The sequence below is a fragment of the Patagioenas fasciata genome, chromosome 27 (assembly GCF_037038585.1).
Source record: "Patagioenas fasciata isolate bPatFas1 chromosome 27, bPatFas1.hap1, whole genome shotgun sequence".
NCBI classification, from domain to species: domain Eukaryota; kingdom Metazoa; phylum Chordata; class Aves; order Columbiformes; family Columbidae; genus Patagioenas; species Patagioenas fasciata.
In genome coordinates this window covers 3,060,016-3,078,794 of record NC_092546.1, presented here as the reverse complement: position 1 = coordinate 3,078,794, position 18,779 = coordinate 3,060,016, and the positions used below count along the sequence as shown (strand labels likewise).

Sequence of the window (18,779 nt, the reverse complement as noted above, 5' to 3'; positions counted from 1 at the left end):
TGCAAGGCTCAGGCATTCATTAATCCGCTCTTAAACACCCCGAGGATGCGAGCTGGAGGCTTTTGTTTTAAATGCAAAGCATCTTACAGCCGGAGTGTTTTGTTTTCTGGACACGAGTGGATTTGTTGCCCCCCCTTCTTGTCCCCGCTATTGCCGTTGTGTTTTAGCTGTGGCTGCACGCCCCGCTGGGTAACCCCAGAGCAGTATTTGAGGTCGGAGGGGCGGAAGGGGACACGATGGAGGAAGTTGCACATCTCTGAAGTTTCCTTGAGAGAAATCCGCAGGTAGAACAGTCGCTCCCCCTTCTCCCTGCTGCCCTTAGAGCCGGGTGGGTGCTGGTGCATGGTAAGCAGCTTTATTTTACAGGGTTTGCTTCTTTTCAGCCTCAAACTGCGTTTTATCCTGTCCTAAAAGAGCAAGCGTTTCCTAAAATGTCCGCAACACGCTCTTGTCTGAAAGAGTTTACAGACCTGTCAGCTCCTTTGATCCTCCGAGCTCCTTCTGAAGCTGCAGGTTTATTTAACACCATAAAAAAGGGGGGGTTGCTTTGCTTCTTTTTGAGAATCCCAAGGAGGCATTAACCAGGAAATCGCCCATTGCAATCCTGAGCTTTTTCCGTATGGAACGGGGTCTTCCGAGGGGATCGAAACGCGATTGGTGTGGGAGGCGATGGCCACGGTGCAGACACCATTCGGGGTGTTTGTTTGTCCTGGTGCAGCCCAGTTTGGGGTGCTGGTTTCTCTCAATGCAGCCCCTGCTTCAGGGTGTTTCTCTTGACCAGAGGATTCGCAGCTGCAATGTGAGGTTGAGATAATTTCCTGAGCAAGGGGTAACGGCCGGAGGAAGCAGCGGCTGCTGGGGAAATGGGGCAGAAAGCGACTTTTCCTCAAGAACCTGAGCATGAGAGTGGCTTGGGAGGCATTTCTCCCACGAAAACCCGCCACGTGGGGCTTTATTTTTAGGCGGAGGATGCAGGAGGAGAGAGCAGATGTTCTGGAGGGCTTATTTTTAAAACAAAAACACAGCTCGAGTGCCAAAATTAGCTCGGAGAGGCGCGTGGAATCGAGGTGCGATGACGGCGCTTGGAAAGCCACGTCAGTGGAAACTGTGCTGGGTGATGAGGGGCATTTGATCCCTGCTCCCGGCCGTGAGCTGCGTGGCTCTACCCCCAAATGACTGAGGTGGCTCTGAAATACCAGGGTCCATCAAAGGAGGCGACTGGGGAGGGAAGACAAATGGCTGCAGCGCGGGGGGGCTGGGATGGGGCTGGGATGGGGCTGGGGGAGGGCAGCGTGTGGCCGCTGGCACAAAGAAAAGGGTGTAAAGCGATATTGGAAAATCCTCGTGGAGGGATTTCGGGGAAGCACGTACGCGCGGGTCGAGCGCCGCGCTGGGACAGATGCGAGGCTTCAGTCGGCGGTGCGGAGGGCAGAAAACCATCTTATCTCCGGTTGCAGCCGCTCGCTCGGAGGCCGGCGCGGTTGCTGCTGGTGCAGATTTCATCCGCTTGCAAGTGCAAACAGCTCCATCCCACCCAGCGGCCGCGGCTCCTGCGCCGCCGAGCTCTTGTGCCTGTCTGTGTTTGCCTCCCCTGCTCTGCTGCCTCACCGAGCTGCTCGTTCCTGTCCCATAAAGGACAGTTAAGTGCCACCCACAGGACAGCTGGGACCTCCTGAAGCTCCTGTCACAGCGGCATCGTGACCGCACAAAAACTGATCCCCCTGATGGAACCAGCGGAGAGTCACAGGGTGGTTTGGGTTAAGGGACCTCCCCAGTGCCACCCCTGCCATGACAGGGACATCTTCACCAGCTCAGGTTGCTCAGAGCCCCGTCCAGCCTGGCCTGGGATGTCTCCAGGGATGGTTCAGCCACCACCTCTCTGCCCAACCTGGGCCAGGCTCTCACCACCCTCAGGGCAACAATTCCTTCCTTATATCTTCTCTAAATCTCCCATGCTACTGTTTGCATTTTTCTGCCTCCCCCTGCACCTCAAACCTGTGTTTAGGGGGACTCATCCTGCTCCCAGCCCAGCCCATGGCGCTCAGCCCAGGGCCCCCCTGACCCCAGTGTCACCGTTCCCCCCAGCCGGGTGCCATGTCCCCACGGCTGGGGCTGCTGCTGGCGCTGCTGGGCTGCACCGCGGCGCTGGACCCTGCGCTGGAGGCGGCCTGGGAAGGGTGGAAGAGCCTCCACGCCAAGGAGTACCCAGGGGTAGGTCCTGTCCCTCCCAGCACACACTGGGGCTGGTTCCAGGGGGTCTCACCCAGAGCCACCCATCTGCCCCCACCCCATCCCATGTCCCTGTGCTCCCGGGGGACGTTTCTGATCCCTCTGTCCCTGGCAGGAGATCGAGGCTGCCCGGAGGGAGGTTTGGGAGAAGAACCTGCGGCGCATCCAGCAGCACAACTGGGAGGAGTCGCAGGGGCAGCACCAGTTCCGTCTGGAAATGAACCACTATGGGGACCTGGTACCTGCCCCGGGGACCCGCAAACCTGGGACTGATCTGGGGACCTCTTGATGCACCCAGGGCTGCATCTGGGGATTTGGGGTCTCTTGATGCACCCAGGGCTGCATCTGGGGATTTGGGGTCTCTTGGTGCACCCAGGGCTGCATCTGGGGATTTGGGACCTTTTGATGCACCTAGAACTGGATATGGGGATTTGGGACCTTTTGATGCACACAGGGCCGGATTTGGGGATTTGGGACCTCTTGATGTACACAGGGCTGGATGTGGGGATTTGGGACCTCTTGATGCACCCAGGGCTGGATCTGGGTAACAGGAACCTCTTGACGCACCCGGGGACCAGCTACCCCTCACCACTGGGAGCTGTGGGTGCCCCAGGGCTGGGCTGTTTGCGGGGTTCAAACGGCCGGTGTGGACCCGCGGTGCTGCCATCCGGGCACTTGTGGCACCACGCGCATTTTCCCTTGGTGACCTGCAGACAGACGAGGAGTTCAACCAGCTCCTGAACGGCTTCGCGCCAGCGCAGCAGGAGGAGCCAGCGCTGCTCTTCCAGGCATCGGCGGCCGTGAAGACCCCGGCAGAGGTGGATTGGAGAGCCAAGGGCTACGTGACACCCGTAAAGAACCAGGTGGGCATGGGGTGGGGAGCGGGTGTCTGGGCAGCAGAAACAAGCAGCAGCATCCCCAAGCACCAAAACCAGGGCAACCCAGAGAAGCTGGGCTGTGGTTCCGGCTGCTGCAGTTCGGCAGCTGCAGAGCAGCAGTGGGGCGATGGGATCCCGGTGCGGTGGGTTTGGGGTGACGCTGTGACCGCTGCGCTGTCCCCATCCCACCCAGGGGCACTGCGGGTCGTGCTGGGCGTTCAGCGCCACGGGGGCGTTGGAGGGGCTGGTGTTCAAGTGGGCAGGGAAGCCGGCGGTGCTGAGCGAGCAGAACCTCATCGACTGCTCCCGCAAGCTGGGCAACAACGGCTGCCATGGCGGCTACATGACCCGCGCCTTCCAGTACGTGCGGGACAATGGCGGCTTGAACTCGGAGCACGTCTACCCCTACATGGCCACGGTAAGGGACACGGGTGGCCCTGGGGACACAGGTCCCAGCCGCAGTGTCACTCTGTCCCTCCTCTCAGGACACCTCCAGCTGCCGATACAACCCGCGGGATAGGGCGGCCAACTGCTCGGCCATCTGGCTGGTGGCCCAGGGCAATGAGACGGCGCTGGAGCAGGCGGTGGCGACCGTGGGCCCTGTGTCTGTGGCGGTGGACGCCAGCGGCTTCCATTTCCACTTCTACAAGTCAGGTACTGTGTCAACCTTCACAGTGCGGGTGGGTAAACTGAGGCAGAGCTGCCTTGCCGTGGGGTGGGTGAGTTGCTGAGTCCCGGGGGAGCAGGACCCGCCATTCTGCCTTTGGCTGGAGAAGGGGCGACCGGGGCTGGTTCCGCAGCTCTGCTCTCCACAGGCGTCTTCAGCAGCGCGCTCTGCAGCCAGCGGGTGAACCACGGCATGTTGGCCGTGGGCTACGGCACCAGCCAGGACAACGGGCACAACGTCAGCTACTGGATCCTGAAGAACAGGTGAGGGCTGAGGGCGTCTGCACTGGGGAGGCCAAACCTCGAGTCCTGGGGGCAGTTCTGGGCCCCTCATGCCAAGAAAACCCTTGAGGTGCTGGAGCGAGTTGAGAGAAGGGAACGGAGCTGGTGAGGGGCTGGAGCACAAGTGTGATGGGAGCGGCTGAGGGACCTGGGGGGTTCAGCTGGAGAACAGGAGCTGAGGGGAGACCTTCTGATCTCTGAACTGCCTGAAAGGAGCTTGGAGCCAGGGGGGTCGGGCTCTGCTCCCCAGGAACAAGCGCCAGGAGCAGAGGAAACGGCCTCAAGTTGCACCAGGGGAGGTTGAGGTTGGATGTGGGGAACAATTTCTTCCCCAAAGGGCTGTGGGGCATTGGAACAGGCTGCCCAGGGCAGTGCTGGAGTCACCATCCCTGGAGGGCTGGACAGACGGACATGAGGTTCTCAGGACATGGGGCAGGGACAGGGCTGGGTTACGGTTGGACTCTGATTTCAAGGGTCTTTCCCACCCCAAAAGACTCTGTGTGTGTGTGTGTGTGAACACGGCCATGCTCACTCCCCATCTGTCCCTGCAGCTGGTCGGAGCTGTGGGGCGAGCGGGGCTACCTGCGCCTGCTGAAGGGAGCCCACAACCAGTGCGGGGTGGCCAACCAGGCCAGCTTCCCCTCGCTGTGACCGGCCAGCCCTGTCCTGCTGCGCATCCACAGCCGCTGCCTTCTGGAAACAAAAGGCCTTTTTCCTTGTGTGTGGTGAGAAGCAATTAAAAGCGGTACAGCTAATCACTGTGCGCCTGCAAAGTGGGGCCGAGCAGGGTTTGGTGGCCCGTCCTGTTCCCGGTGGGAAAGGCGAAGCTCCCTCCGTGTGATGCTCAGAAACGGCGCTTTCTCGGTGCTTTTTCCTCGTCCATCTCCTTCCCCTCTCATGGCCCCTTTTTTCTCCCAGGGCTGGATTTTCTGGCTGTGGCCGCCAACACCGCTGCCCCTGCAGCCCCGGCTCTTTTAAAAACAGCCCTTTATCCCACTAAACCTCTGTGACCAGCCAGAAAATGAACCTTTCCCCCCCAAATCCTGCTTTTTATTTCCTCCCTTTCCTGAACAACTTGGGGCATTTGGTGCCATGCACGGCCCAGCAAGGTCGGGTGAGAGGGGATGCAGGGGTTCGGATGTGGCCAGGGGCAGCATGGGGACCCCAAAATGTCCCATGGCTCCCCCACGTTCCCTGTGGGACCCAACACACAGCAGAGCCGTGGCACAGCCCTAGGGCTGCTGTCTCCCTGTCCCCTTGTCCCATAACCCAGCGTCCTTTGTCCCCACCGCGGCCCCCCAAGGGTTAACCCGCCCGGGCTCCTTGCCCACATCCAAGATGGCCGCCCGGGCGCCAGCCGCACGCGTTGACCCCGCCCGCCCACCGTGGCCAGGGCTTCCTTTCCAAGATGGCGGCGCCCAGCGGGAGGAGCGGCCGGCGGCTGTGGGCCGCGCTGCTGCCCGCCGCCCTGCTGTGCCTGGCGGCCCGGGCGGCGGAGGAATCGAGCACGGCCGAGTTCGACGTGCGGCCCGGCGGGGAGGTTCATTCCTTCTCCCGGAGCCTGGTGAGGGATCGAGGAGGGGAAGGGGGTGAGGAGAGGGTACGCGCCTCTCACTGATTGGCTGCGGCGCACGTCGCTCCCGCCTCCCGCCGCGGGGATTGGCTGTCAGCGGAGGAAGGCGGGACATGGGGGGGAATCCGGGTCGGTTGCTGGGGCTGGTTGCTATGGGCGGGGAGACCCCTGGGGGAGAGGGGCTCCCAAGGGGGGTCTCCAAAGGCAGGGGGGTCTAGGGAGGAGGGGGGCCCCCAAAGAGAAGGAGGTTTCCAAGGGGGGGTTCTCCAGCAGAATGGAGTCCCTAAGGAAAATGAGTCCCCAAGGTGGGACAGTCACCATGGAGAGGAGGTGCCATGGGAGTGAGGCTTGAATGGAGGGTGTCCCCCAAGGAGAAAGGGGTTTCCAAAGTGAGCTCCAAAGGGAGGAGGTACCCAAGGGGAGGGATCACCAGGGGAAAGGAGTCTCGAAGCAATGAGGTCTCCATGGGAAGGGGAATCACCAAGAGGAGGGGATCCAATGGAGAAGGGGGTCCCCAGAACACACAGTCCTGCTGACGCCCAGAGGGTCCACAGCACCGGCTGCTCCAGATGAGGACGTGGTGTGTTCTGTGTCACCACCAGGGTGACAGCTCAGGTGTCCTCAGATCTCACATTCTCACCAGGAAGTGGCTGATGGTGAATAAAGAGAAGGTTCTGCTCAAGCATGGCTCCTTATCTTCATCTATAGGTTAGGGAATGAGCTATTAGAGAGCAGCATAGGGGAAAGGGACGTGGGGGTCCTGGGGACAGCAGGGTGACCATGAGCCAGCACTGGGCCCTTGTGGCCAGGAAGCCAATGGTACCTGGGGTGGGTTAGAAGGGGGTGGTCAGTAGGTCAGAGAGGTTCTCCTGCCCCTCTGCTCTGCCCTGGGGAGACCACCCCTGGAATCTTGTGTCCAGTTGTGGCCCCTCAGTTCCAGAAGGACAGGGAACTGCTGGAGAGAGTCCAGCGCAGCCACCAAGATGCTGAAGGGAGTGGAGCATCTCCCGTGTGAGGAAAGGCTGAGGGAGCTGGGGCTCTGGAGCTGGAGAAGAGGAGACTGAGGGGGGACTCATTCCTGGGGATCAATATGGAAAGGGGCAGTGTCAGGAGGATGGAGCCAGGCTCTTCTGGGTGACAACCAGTGACAGGACAAGGGGCAATGGGTGCAAACTGGAACACAGGAGGTTCCACTTGAATATGAGAAGAAACTTGTTCCCGGTGAGGGTGGCAGAGCCTGGCCCAGGCTGCCCAGGGAGGTTGTGGAGTCTCCTTCTCTGCAGACATTCAAACCCGCCTGGACACCTTCCTGTGGAACCTCAGCTGGGTGTTCCTGCTCCATGGGGGGATTGCACTGGATGAGCTTTCCAGGGCCCTTCAACCCCTGACATTCTGTGATCTTCTCTTCCAGGGGGATTACACCTGCACCTTCACATACTCAGCTCAGGGCGGAACCAACGAGGTGAGTCGGGCAAACCTTCAAGTCTCTGGAGAACAGGGAGTGTCATTTTTGTACCCCAGTTGGTAGGAATGGCCTCACAGGCGTAAATCCTGTGTTCTTTAGGAGGCTTGAGGGGTTTTGCAGCTTTTGCAGCTCGTCTTGCTGCTGCACTGAGTGCTGTTCAGATACACATTTCTTACCTGCAAGTCCTGTTAGCATCAGGTACTTTTAGCACAAAGGGAAACGAGACTTTTAACTCTTTTCTGTAACTGTATTAATGAAGTTACGGAGAGGGAGGGCAACCAGGCCTTGAGTAAAAGGGGCCATCTGCAACTATTGCATAGTTATGTTATTTTCTACAATTGGTTGGGAGGGGAGGTGAGCAGCCTTGGGGGCAGCGGAAAGCGCGAGGCTCTTCCCCACATTAACTCTTTGGACCTTTTTGCCCTCTGCAGCAATGGCAGATGAACATTGGAGTCAGCGAGGACAACCTGCTCTTCTCCTGCTCCGTCTGGAGGTTCGTTCTTTAACCCTGAACGCTGAGGGCAAAGCAACAAGAGGGCAGGTGGGATCTGGGCAAGGGACCCTCCTCCAGGCGGTGGGTGAGAAATGGCTCCCCCCTGGCCACCCTCTGCGCTAGATGGAGCTCCAAGAGAGCCAGAGGTGGCCGTGAATCCTGAGTGTGTCTGCACCTCCGCCCTCTCTGCCCCTGTCAAAAACTCTCCTTTCTTGTTTCAGGCCCCAAGGGAAGTCGTATCTCTTCTTCACCCAGTTTAAAGCTGAAGTGAAAGGAGCCAAGATAGAGCACGCCATGGCTTATGTAAGTCCCAGCTGGCACGCGGGGGGCTGCTCTAACACATGAATTGGACGTGGAAAATGTTTATTTGACATCTGTGCAATAAAATATCCTCTACCACATCCCTAATTAGAGAGCGGTGTGGTCAGGAGAGCGGCCGCAGGTGGGTTCTCCTGCGCTGTTTTATTTCTGCTCCCTCAACGCCATCGATTTGGCGTCGGTGACTCTAAAAGACACGGTGTGCGCTGCACACGGGGAGTCGTGATTTGCCTCGACAAATTGCACGTGGCAAAGTAAATAAAACCGCCGCTGGTGCTTTTGTCTGGTTCACTCTCCCATTTCCCAGTCTCCGGTGTGACGCTTGCAGTCACCCGAAGGACACAGGCGTCTTTAATGGGAAATGGAAACATGGCCAGAGATTTTCCTTTAGATTTCCTTTGTGGATTTAATTCTTTCACTCCACATTCTTAAAACCCAACTTCCCTCTTCAAAATGTGCTGCTTGCTTGTTTACTTCTAAATGCAGTAACTTCTTGAACTGCCTCAGCTGCTTCAATGTTCTTCCTTCCCGTTTCAGTCTCAAGCTGCAGCGGGTGGACAAAGCGACGTCCCCTTAAAACAGGAAGAATTTGAAATCACCGAAACAACAGGTTTGTGATCGAGAGAACTGTGTGAAGAAGGGGCTGGTGTGTCTGCAGGAGCTGAGGGTTTCAGCTAAACACAGATTGATGACAATGTACAGGACAGTGCATGCTTTCGATCCAGAGCTGCCAGCAGCATTTTGTGGGTCCCATCCCGGCGTAAATGTTGAATTAGCACAGGGGAAGAAGGGGTTTATCACAACACGCTTGGCGTGTGCATAAGAAGGAAGTGCAATGCCCGACTTGCTGGCTTTTATCGTCCTGGAAGGGAACCAGCAGGGCTGTTTTGTTCGTGCCTTACCATCTGTTGATCCCGCGCTTGTTTTCTCTCTCCAGTCTCTCACAGGGAAGGCAAGTTCCGTTTCGAACTGTCCAAACTCATGATCGTAGCAAAAACGCCCCGTGACGAGCTGTGACCCCGAGGCCAGGACTGGGCCGCGTGTTTTAGCCGGAAGAACACGGCAGTAAAGAGGATTATTTGTTAACTGCGGGGTTTTTTGGGGGGGGGTTGGCCAAACCTTTTTATGTTTTTCCATATTAAAACGTGCCAGGGTCCAACACGAGGCACTCGGAGGTGTTAAGACAGATATATTCTGTCTTGTGTCAGAGTAACAATGTGCTTTGCAGCTGGAATCCTCCTGATCTGCAGCCAGCCGTGCTGCCTCCCACTTTCTGCTTGGCTGATCTGCTGCATAGGGGAAAGCTCCCCCCGAACTTATCTCCCTTGCTCGGAAGAGCAATGTGGGGAGATAAGCGGCTGGATTTAACCGTGGTTTGCTCAAGGAGAAGTTGTTAACTCTGTAGCCTCTGGAGGGGAGATGGGATTTCTCCCTCTTTGCAAGCGTGACGGGAGGAAATAATGAAATTGAATGGGAGGGGCAAGGAAGGGATGGAGTTGGCCAAAGCTCTCAGGCTCTTTGGTGAGTGTGGCTACTGAAAACCATCAATGGGAGGATGTTGTGGACCTGCCCTGGTGCAGAGCGCAGGTTGGGATCACTCGGAGCTGCTTATTCTGACACAACCCAGGAATCAATCCGAGCAAACACTTTTCATGTCTCAGTACAACCGCAGGACTGTTTTCTACATACAGAAGTGATTTTTTTCTTATCTAGAGTCATAACAGTGAGGGAACGTGGAATTCCTCTCCTGTGTAAATACAACGCAAATAAAGAAAGAAAGCATCACGCTCTGGCCTGAGTTTGCTCTGCCCCGAGCGGCGCCACCTGCGGCATTTGCTCGGCCACGAGCCCACGAGCGCTGGCAGCTCCCGCGCCTGGAGACATCCCATGGGACGGGAGGCACAAGAAGGTCACGGAGATAAGCCCGGCTTAGATGTGCACCATCTCATACGCTAAAAGGCCAACTTTTGGTGTTCAAAGGTGGGTCGGAAGCCGGGCACGGCTGGCGCGTCCACACTGCGAGCGCACAACGCATTTCCAACTTTGAATTCTGCAAAGTTGCCCCCATCAGGGTGGTGCTTTTGTAGCTCCCCCTGTGTAGCAAGAGGATGCAGAGGAGCGAGTTTTGTTCCCCCCAGACCTTTGCTGCCGGGTTTTACACCCAATTTCCTCCCACTATTCAGCGCTGGCCATGCAGAGCCCAGAGCTCCTGCAGTGATGCCAGGGGACGGAGACTAAAAGCCTCAGGCCACGGGGAGTAATCGCCATTCAAAAGACAACGCCAGCTGCCCCCGGTGCGGATTTTCTCGCTGTCACCTGCCTTTGTAACAACCGCATGGAGCACCCAGGCCAAACAGGTGAGTTTATTTAAATAACTCATCAGGGCTACAGCATTTGCTAAAAAAATAACAACCATAACTCAGTCAAGGAGACAGAAAATGTATGAAATCCCAGGGAGAGCTTTGGAGAACCACTGAGGAAGGTGTCAGAGCCATCACAGCGGTACCGTCATGCGGGGAGATGGCTCTTGGATGGAGGAAAGGAGCCCAGGTGAGGTCAAGAAGCACCTTCCTACCCTGGGCAGCACAAGCCTGGACCTTAATTTGCTCCCACTATGTCATGGAGCTACTGGAAAACAACCCTGGTGCTCCACAACCGTTCATCCAAGCAACTTCCCACCCGGCCAGAGACACCTTAGAGGTGTTAACGCACCACCAGTCTTTGGTTTGGTTTTTCCCCCCAGGAGGGTGACGATAAGAGTTCAAGGTGATGAGTCCCAGTTCCCCGGACTCTCAGCTAAGAGCACTTGGTGGAAAAAGGGAAATCAAAGTGGACAGGAGGAGCCCAGGATCACCTGGAAAGGACTCAGCCCAGCACAGGGCGGTTTGCAGACCCCGGGCAAGGGTTGGACAAAGTCAAGAGGTTCAATCTTTTGTAGAAATGAGGAGAAAACGAGTTAGCACTGCAGAGGAGAAGAGGACACCAAGCCTGGTGATGGTCAAAACAGGCGTACGTCCTGTCCTCGGTCTCACAGGAGGCAGGGTCCGGCATCGCTGCCATCTTGGCCACCTTCAGATGTTGTCCTCCTCCAGCATCTTGTTAACCCCATCGCAGATCCTCTTCAGGTGGGTGCGGTAAGGCTCGGACGGCCCATAGAGAGCTGAGAGGAACTCGTAGTCCGCAAAGTGGTTGAAGACGTGGTTGATGCGGGAGTGGGACTTGGCCGTCAGGTGGCCATTGACAGCCTGGTGCAGCAGGTCCCGGCACTCCGTGAGGACACCCGACATGACCCTGCGGTCGAAGGTGAAGTCTATCTGGTGGAAGCTGACGGCCGTCATGGCCAAGGTATGGACCTTCTTGCGGAAACGCTCCATCACCAGCAGCTCCTCGGGGCTGAACTGCCCGTTGCGGTAGAGCACGCCCAACTTCATGACGATCTTGATGAGGTTTTTGATGATCTTCTGGGCCTCTTTGCGGTTGTGGGTGTACTCCTTGGTGGCCCGGTAGAGCTCATCCAAGATCTCGCTGCTGGTGTCATCGATGAAGACGTTGGCTATGCTCTTGGTTGCCATCTTGCTCAAGAGCTTCTTCTGGGCCTGCAGGGCCAGGTTCTTGGTGCTGAAGGTGTCCATCTCTGCAGGGGGAAGAGGCACACACAGAGTTCAGCCCATGCCCTGGATCAGACCCTGTCTCCACTCCTTCCCACGCAGCCTTTTGAGGGTGGTGAGAGCCTGGCCCAGGTTGGCCAGAGAGGTGGTGGATGAACCATCCCTGGAGACATCCCAGGCCAGGCTGGACGGGGCTCTGAGCAACCTGAGCTGGTGAAGATGTCCCTGCTCATGGCAGGGGTGGCACTGGGGGAGCTGGGAAGGTCCCTTCCTGCCTAAACTATCCAATGATCCTTTTAGGAGGACAAAGAGCATCTCAAGACTGAGAGGAGCTCCCGGGTGCCAGGGCAGGCCAGAGCTGAGCTCCCACCCGGGGATTTGTTGGTGGGGTGAGTTACAGGGTGTTCCCACCTTCCTTCCCCCAAAATCTGGGGAGAAGCTCCAGCGTGACAGGCAGCGCTGGAGGGGAACAAGGTCTTCCTACCTGAGCCTCCATCCCCGTCCCGTCCCATGCCCGGCGCCGCCCTTCCTCCCGGTGCCGGAAGGACTCTTCCCCCATCATTTTCACATTTTTCTTCCTTAAAACCTGACTCACTTCCTGCAGGGTGAGCTGGGGACAAACCCAGGTGATGGCTGAGTCACCGCGGCAGCCGGCACAGCCACGTGCCACGGCCGGCCCGCCGAGGCCGGAGCCGCGCGGCCGGTTTGCAGCACCCACCGACATGTCAAAGCCCTTTTTCCCGGAGCTCAGACCCATTCTGCCACCGTCTCAGCGTCCTCTGGAGCAGCACGAGCATCAACACCAGGGTGAATAATTCAGCAAGGTAGAAACCTCACCCCCGCCTCACCTACAGCCCAACTCCTGGTGGGACCAAACCCACCGTCTTAGGCAGATGATGGCTTTAAAAACCACTGCGAATGAATAAAACGCCGCTGACCCTGAAGATGTATCTCGCCCCGTAAAATCGCAGAGCTACAAATCACGGGGAAGGCGAAAAACAGCAGGAGAACAAGCGGCTCCTGCGCCGGGATGGATGGGCAGGGACCGGGGTTGCTTTATGTGTGCGGCACGGGCAGCGAGAGCGGGGAAGGGGTGGGATTGCACTAGGAATGCATCACTGGGGAGGGGAGAGGAGCTGTTGAAGCTCAAGCACGCTGCTGGGGCGAGAACGGATGGATAAATCGGCCAGGGATATGGAGAGGAGAGGAGTGGGGGGTCTCATCTGCAGCCACAGCACAGAACCAAGTCTGTCCCTGTCACCAAGCACCACCCCGTCCTGGGGACCCCAATCCTGCTGCTCCTGCGATGGAGCACACGCCAGGCTCTAGGGAGCAAACCCCTGGGGTTTGGACACCCTACGGTGCCCAGGTTCCTTCTCACCGCAGCCGTCGTGCAAGGGCCGAGGTGCAAATGCAGCAGTTGTGCAAGGGCTGTGGTGCAAATGCAGCCATCATGCAAGGGCTGTGGTGCAAACTGCAGCCGTCGTGCAAGCGCTGTGGTGCAAATGCAGCCGTTGTGCAAGGACGGTGCACACTGAGCCTCAGAACATTCCAGCCACTGGCTCCCCGAGCTCGACCGATGCTTTGCGAGGGCGTGAATTGAAGCGAGCGGTAACGGAGCTGCCATCGGCGGCACCACGCGAGCTGCCACACGCAGCGTTATTTACAGCCCTTAGGAAAACGACGGAGGTTTGTAAGTATTTCCCTCAACGCGAAAACATTGATTTTTGCCAGCGTGAGCTTCGAGCCGAGGCTCTCGCTCTTAATAAGAGAGAAATGACAAAGCAGAGGCTGCTCTCGCCGAGCTGTAGGCAGCTTGGGCTCATTTTAGGCCAACAGCCCCATCCACAAGGTGCTGCAGGAGCCGAGCCTGGAGGGACGGGCAGAGCCCACACGGCTCCATCTTCCCTCTTTACAAAGGGCTTTGCCGCGGCGTTGTCACCCTGGCTGTCCCCTCCCTTGTGTCCCACGGTGGTTGTGGGGTGTCCTGTGCTCCCCGCAGGGAGCGGTGCCCTGATAAATCAGAATTTGCACGCCTGTAGCCATAAAGCGAGTGCAAACTCCAGCGATGGAGCCGTGAAAAATAGGAAGTGCTGGCTCTCACGAGCTGCCCCGCGCGCCCACGGCTCCTAATTAGCGACTATAACAACACATTAACCTTCCGCTCCCAGCGCTGAATAACGCAGCCCTCTCCTGCCAGGGACCAGGAGGACGTGTTGCTCGTGGGGGGAAACTGAGGCACAAAGCCGTTCTTCCCTAGCCCCCCAAAACCACAACCTGCTCCTTCTGCAGTGCCTGTTCTGCAGGCCGCCCTCTGCAAGCCCCCAGGAAACCCCCGCTCACCTCCCAGCGCCGTCGCTCCTGCTCAGCGCCAGCCCGGTTCACCCAGCACCACCCGCAGCATCACCAGAACCTGCTGACTCAGCACCGGCCGGGGGGTTTCACCGGAACGAGCCGTTTTCCCGCTGGGAAGGGCCCCGCGACCCCATTGTTTGCGGAGGGGCTGCTGCCGGCACACGGAAGAAGCAAGACTTGCCCCAATGAGCAAATTCGAGACTGAACTAACCCCCCGCCCCCCGTTTCCTTCCTGTCGCTGAAGTTTCCAGCTCAGGGCTTGTTTTCTTCCCTTCCCCTTCTTCTTTTTAATGAAAACGCCCTTGAAAACCAGCTTCTTTCACCAAAAAAAGAGCAACCGGGTGTTGCTTTCACCGAGTCCCTCCCTGCTCCGGAAGAGCGCGGTGGGGCTGTGGTCCCAACGGTGGCTTTGGGGACAGTCACAGGCCTTTTTTGGGGGGTTTTCCACCCATTTTGCAGGTTGGGGGGGAGTCGAAGCCCTGAGCGGTGGTACAAGGGCACGGCTGAAAGCTGGGACGTCTGCATGAGGTGGGAACATGGTGACACAGCCCGCAAGCATCTCATCCAACACCCGGCTGAATATTTCATGCGGGAAAGCAAAAGCCCCTAAATAATTTACAGGAGCAAGCGTGCGGTGTGATGGAACGGCTCTGAAATGCAGCTGAGAGCAAAGACACCTCTGCCTCCTCTTCCTCCTCGCTGGGGACATAGTAATGTGTAGCTGTCTTGCTACAGGTTTTCTCCAACACACAAGCATCAGGGAAACACTTTATGGTGGCGATTTCCCCAGTTCTCCCTCCATCCCATGCGCCGTTTCCTCCTGCTGCTCCAGAAAACTCCCCTGCTCTGCACCCCAGCATCCCCAGTCCCCCAAAATCCTCACCCACCGCTCTGCTCCCCGTCCCCCGCATCGTTTTCCATCATCTCCCGGTGCCTCCAATCGCCATTAATTAATTAAACTCTGCCGCCGCGCTGGATTACAGGAGATGGCCAGCGCGGCATGGGGATGTAACCGGAGAGCCCGACCGCTGCCACCAGCCCGTCCCCCACCACTTGTGACCCCTCTGGCTTTCAGACCCCATTTTACCAGTGCCGGGGTGGCAGAGGAGGAGAAGGAAGGAGCCACGCAGCCTTTTGCAGCAGCCGTCCCTCGCACGTTGCCATGGGTGCAAACAGCAGCGAGAGCCGCTGGGTCCGGCGCGTGTGTGCCGAGCGGGGTGAGGCCAGAGAGGAAACCACTGAGTAAACACCTCGCCCGGGGGAGAAAAACCTCATTTTTTGGCAAGGCCAGCAAAATAAATACACGGCCACTGGAGCTTCTTGCAGCCAGTAAGGACCAGGGATGCTGCGGCATCGTCTCGCCGGGCACCGCACGGTGCATTTTGCTCCGCTCGCTCCGGTGGCATTGCCAAGTTCTCAGCCATGTCCCCATCATTGTCCCTGCCACCTCTGAGCTCTCCTATCCCATCACCTCCTTCCCTCACCGGGGCCGCGAATGCACCTGCGGGAAGGAGCAGCTTTTTGGTTTCTCCCAACGTGTCTGTGCAAAGATCCGAGGGGGGGCTCCGGCGATGCCAACCCCGGGACGTGGGTGGTGAACCCCGCCGGCGTTTCCCGTTTGCCGGCACGGCGTGGGAATGGGATCCTGGCACACGGTGAGGTGCCAAACGTGGGTGCTCTGGTTTGGGGGGGTGATACACCTGGTGTAATCCTGGGGTGCTGCTCAGTGCCGACTTGGGATGGGGGACAAAACCAAGGGATCCCCCCAGGACTATTGTACCCTGGGAGAGGGGAGGCAGCTGCAGCACAGAGAGGAAGAGGAGGAGGAAGAGGAAGAGGGGGTAATTTTATGGAGAGAAGGAAGGGGGGGTTATTTTGGAGCATCTGTCTCGCCTTCCATTTCCTCCTTTTCTTTATCGAGCTGCCATCAAGCCTCTCGCGCTGGCAGCAACTTCCTTTCTCCGTCGCTCGGAGCAGACAGAAGCTCGGGAGACTCATGGGGAAGTAGAAAACGGAGCAGAAAGGGGGGGAAACAGGCCAAACCACCGTCTGTCTGTCTGTCCGTCCCGCGGCGGGGGCTTTGGTGCATCACATGCTTCCCGCCCGGGGATCGGCGAGGACAAAGCTGCTCCGGGAAGGGAGAAAAGCTCCGCAGGATCATGTGGATCTGGTGCTGAGTTTGGGGTCGGGAGAGAAGATTTACAGCCCAAATCCTGCCCCTGCTCTGGAGCCGATGAGGCTTCGGCTGGTGGGAGTTGGGAAGTTTTAAACCCAGCTCTAGGCTGGATCCAGCCTCGCTAAAGGGTTTAATCTGTCCCGGAATGGGGGAATTTTGTCCCTTCGGGCCCGTGGGACGGGTGCAGGGGGAGGACGGGGCGATGCACGAAGCCAAGTGCTGCCATGGGGCGAACGTCCCTGCACTGGAACGAGGGGGCAGAGCGCACTTTCCCCGTGTTTTACCCCCCTGGGGAAACTGAGGCACGGCCACGGGATCCCGGGAACAGCCCCGGGCTCTGCTCACCAGTCGGGGATCCCCAACCCTCGGTGTCTCCCCCGCCTCGGGGCTCCAGCGGCTGCGCTGCCCCGGGGGCCGGGCGGGGCTGCCAGTGCCCGGTGGACACGGTTGGGGGGACCGAGGTGGCTGCGCTCGCCTCCGGGGACGAGAGGCTTCGCTCCTATCCCGCACTCACAACTACGAACCGGGACGGTACCGTGCGCGCCCACCCCCACGGACCGGGGGAACCGGGGGCTACCGAGGGGGGGCCCGATCCCGGCAGCGCTGCACCGGCGGGCAGCAGAGCCCGGCCGGCCCTTACCTGCTGCCTGCCTCGGGAGAGCGCGGCGCCGGGACCGCGGCTGCTCCGGTGCCCCCGGTGGGACGGGGTGGGGCGGAACGGGACGGAACGGGGCGGGGAGTTTCGCTCCCCCCAGCGCCTCTCCGAGCGGGTCCCGGTGCCCGGTGCCCGGTGCCCGGCGGGTCCGGGCCTCCCGCCCGCGGCTGCGGCCAAGTCCCGAGCGGGGCCGGGTGCGGCGAGGGGGCGGGGCCGGCGGGCGGTGCCAGCCAATAGCGGCGCGGGGCTTGCTACGAAGCAGCCAATGGGAGCGCGCAGCGGGGATCCCCGGGGGCCGCGGTCCCGGGGGTGCGCACGGATCGCGCGTGGGACGGTCCCAGGAGCGCGGTGTGGACCGGGCACGCGGCCTCGCTCGGGTTCGAACGGAGCGGCGTGGGTGGCGGGGACCTGGGGGGTGACGGGGACCCGGCTGGGGGGGTAGTGAGAGGGTCACGCGTGGAACCTGCGTGGGATGCTGGGGGGTGCGAGGGCGCTTCTGAGCGAGAGCTCAGGAGAGCGATGGTAGATCGGGCTCAGCACGGACAGCACCGGAGGGTCCCGTAAAATCCCCGCTTGCCCGCTGTGCTGTGCCGAGGCTGCACCCCCAACCCCCAGCTCCGCAGCACTGGGGCTGTTGGAGCACCGTCCTTCATCCTCCTCCTCCTCTCCGCGGGAAGGAGCCGCCGCACAGGATCCTAAGGAATTAAACAGATTAAAGGTGGGATTTAGATCGGATTAAAGTTCGAATTAACCAGATCCTTGACTTGAGTCCTGGTCTCACACAGTGGCTGGGAAGTGAGCCTCAGTCCGCCCAGCTCCTCCTCACCCCCTAGCCCTGCCATCCCTCCACCCCACAGAGATGCCCAGCATCCCCGGGGCATCGTCCACCCGGAGCGCCCGCTCCTGCCCAGGATTTGCTGCATGTTGTGATGGAACAGCCGGAGCAGCTGTTGCCGCTCTCCCGAACAGTTGTGCCATCAACCTGCCCGGCATAAATCACCCTCCCAGGCTCATCTGTTCCTGGTGGCCACTTGCCGCAACGGGAAACAAGCCATTAGCCGGGAGCAGCGCAGGCCTGTGGGCTAAGGAGACGGTGACAAATTGGGAAGAGGCGCTGAATGGAGCTGGGGAAGCACTGGCAGAACATAAGGGCTTCCAGCCGGCTTCTGCCCAGCACCACATCCCCTTCACCGCCTGGTCCTGTGTCTCCGTTGCTGTCCTGTGTCTCTCTTGCTGCCCATGTCCCCATTGCTACCCCATCCTGTGTCCCCATTCCTGCCCTGTCCTGTGTCCCCACTGCTACCCTGTTCTGCATCCCCGTCCCACATCCTCGTTGCTGGGATGTCCCCAGCCACTGTGCTCGCTTTGCTCAGGCCATTACTGAAGGTGGTGGGATGGACTGGGGATGTGGGGGGGCACCCTGCTCCCCCCAGTGCGTGCTTGCAGCCATACTGGGGCTCACCCCAGCAAAGCCTCGCTGCGGGGGCCCCCCCAGCCCTATCCCACTGGTGGCACTGGGCACCGCTGGCGTCGATGAAGCCGTTGCGGATCGGCGGGGGATGAGAGCTGGCGCTGCGCAAAAGCAGAGAATAACAAATGAGAAGAAAGAGGATCTGGGCCAGCTCGCGTGCTGTGTCCCCCCCCTCCGCCCTGCCTTTCCTCCTCTGCTCCTTTCAATGGAATGAAATGCTGTTTGCAACGGCTCCTCTCCCGCACGCTGAGCATCGCCCCGTGCTCGGGGATGTCACGCGTCCCATCCCGCTCCCCCTGCACGGCACATCCCATTGGGGCGGCCAGCAGAGCCCAGCAGCACCAGCCCAACTGCCCCCCACCTCTGCACCCCACAACTGGGCATGAGGTCTTTGCTGGTGACTCCCGAGCAAGGGGGGAGCATCCTGAGAGAGGGAGCATCTGAATAATTCAGGAGAGCTCAGCAAGAGAAACAGGAGCTGCTGCCCGCCAGGTTGCAGAGGAAGGGCACTGAGCCACTCTCCATCCTCCCCTTTGTCCCCAGTGTCACTTTGTCATGCTGCTTCACGGACCCCATCCCCATCAGCCCTGCGAGCAGGTTGCTGGTGGCA

General features: G+C 59.3%; 3 protein-coding genes across 7 annotated transcripts; 2 read left to right on the top strand and 1 right to left on the bottom strand.

Moving 5' to 3' along the window:
* Positions 1-134: 134 nt before the first annotated feature.
* LOC136113230 (procathepsin L-like) lies at positions 135-4,810 on the top strand. 3 transcript variants are annotated; one of them, XM_065858297.2, is made up of 8 exons: positions 135-345; positions 2,086-2,211; positions 2,345-2,467; positions 2,943-3,092; positions 3,301-3,525; positions 3,593-3,761; positions 3,923-4,037; positions 4,607-4,810. In XM_065858297.2, the coding sequence occupies exons 1-8, from the start codon at positions 343-345 to the stop codon at positions 4,704-4,706; spliced, it is 1,011 nt and encodes a 336-aa protein (XP_065714369.2). In that variant the 5' UTR covers positions 135-342; the 3' UTR covers positions 4,707-4,810. The 3 variants fall into 3 exon arrangements, with proteins under 3 accessions (XP_065714369.2, XP_065714370.2, XP_071655650.1); XM_065858298.2 differs by having other exon boundaries at positions 143-284; XM_071799549.1 differs by having other exon boundaries at positions 143-284; positions 2,006-2,211.
* A 583-nt stretch (positions 4,811-5,393) lies between these two features.
* MYDGF (myeloid derived growth factor) lies at positions 5,394-9,689 on the top strand. Its single transcript, XM_065858300.2, is given in 7 exon segments — positions 5,394-5,440; positions 5,442-5,619; positions 7,040-7,090; positions 7,525-7,586; positions 7,808-7,889; positions 8,442-8,514; positions 8,842-9,689. Coding segments are annotated over 7 exon segments (573 nt in total). The 3' UTR covers positions 8,922-9,689.
* Positions 9,690-10,252: 563 nt separating this feature from the next.
* On the bottom strand, positions 10,253-16,888 carry TNFAIP8L1 (TNF alpha induced protein 8 like 1). 3 transcript variants are annotated; one of them, XM_071799551.1, is made up of 3 exons: positions 16,684-16,888; positions 14,955-15,368; positions 10,253-11,538 (listed from the first exon to the last, which is right to left on the bottom strand). In XM_071799551.1, the coding sequence occupies exon 3, from the start codon at positions 11,534-11,536 to the stop codon at positions 10,976-10,978; it is 561 nt and encodes a 186-aa protein (XP_071655652.1). In that variant the 5' UTR covers positions 11,537-11,538; positions 14,955-15,368; positions 16,684-16,888; the 3' UTR covers positions 10,253-10,975. The 3 variants fall into 3 exon arrangements, with proteins under 3 accessions (XP_071655652.1, XP_065714373.1, XP_065714375.1); XM_065858301.2 differs by lacking the exon at positions 14,955-15,368 and having other exon boundaries at positions 16,684-16,886; XM_065858303.2 differs by lacking the exons at positions 14,955-15,368; positions 16,684-16,888 and adding an exon at positions 13,856-14,081.
* Positions 16,889-18,779: the final 1,891 nt, after the last annotated feature.

What these genes read in the sequence shown, in the direction of transcription:
- TNFAIP8L1 (XM_071799551.1), bottom strand. Translation starts at nt 11,536, where the DNA reads ATGGACACCTTCAGCACCAAGAACCTGGCCCTGCAGGCCCAGAAGAAG.
- LOC136113230 (XM_065858297.2), top strand. An exon ending in TCTACCCCTACATGGCCACG is followed by an intron (nt 3,526 to 3,592) that starts GTAAGGGACACG and finishes CCCTCCTCTCAG; the next exon opens with GACACCTCCAGCTGCCGATA. An exon ending in TTTCCACTTCTACAAGTCAG is followed by an intron (nt 3,762 to 3,922) that starts GTACTGTGTCAA and finishes TGCTCTCCACAG; the next exon opens with GCGTCTTCAGCAGCGCGCTC.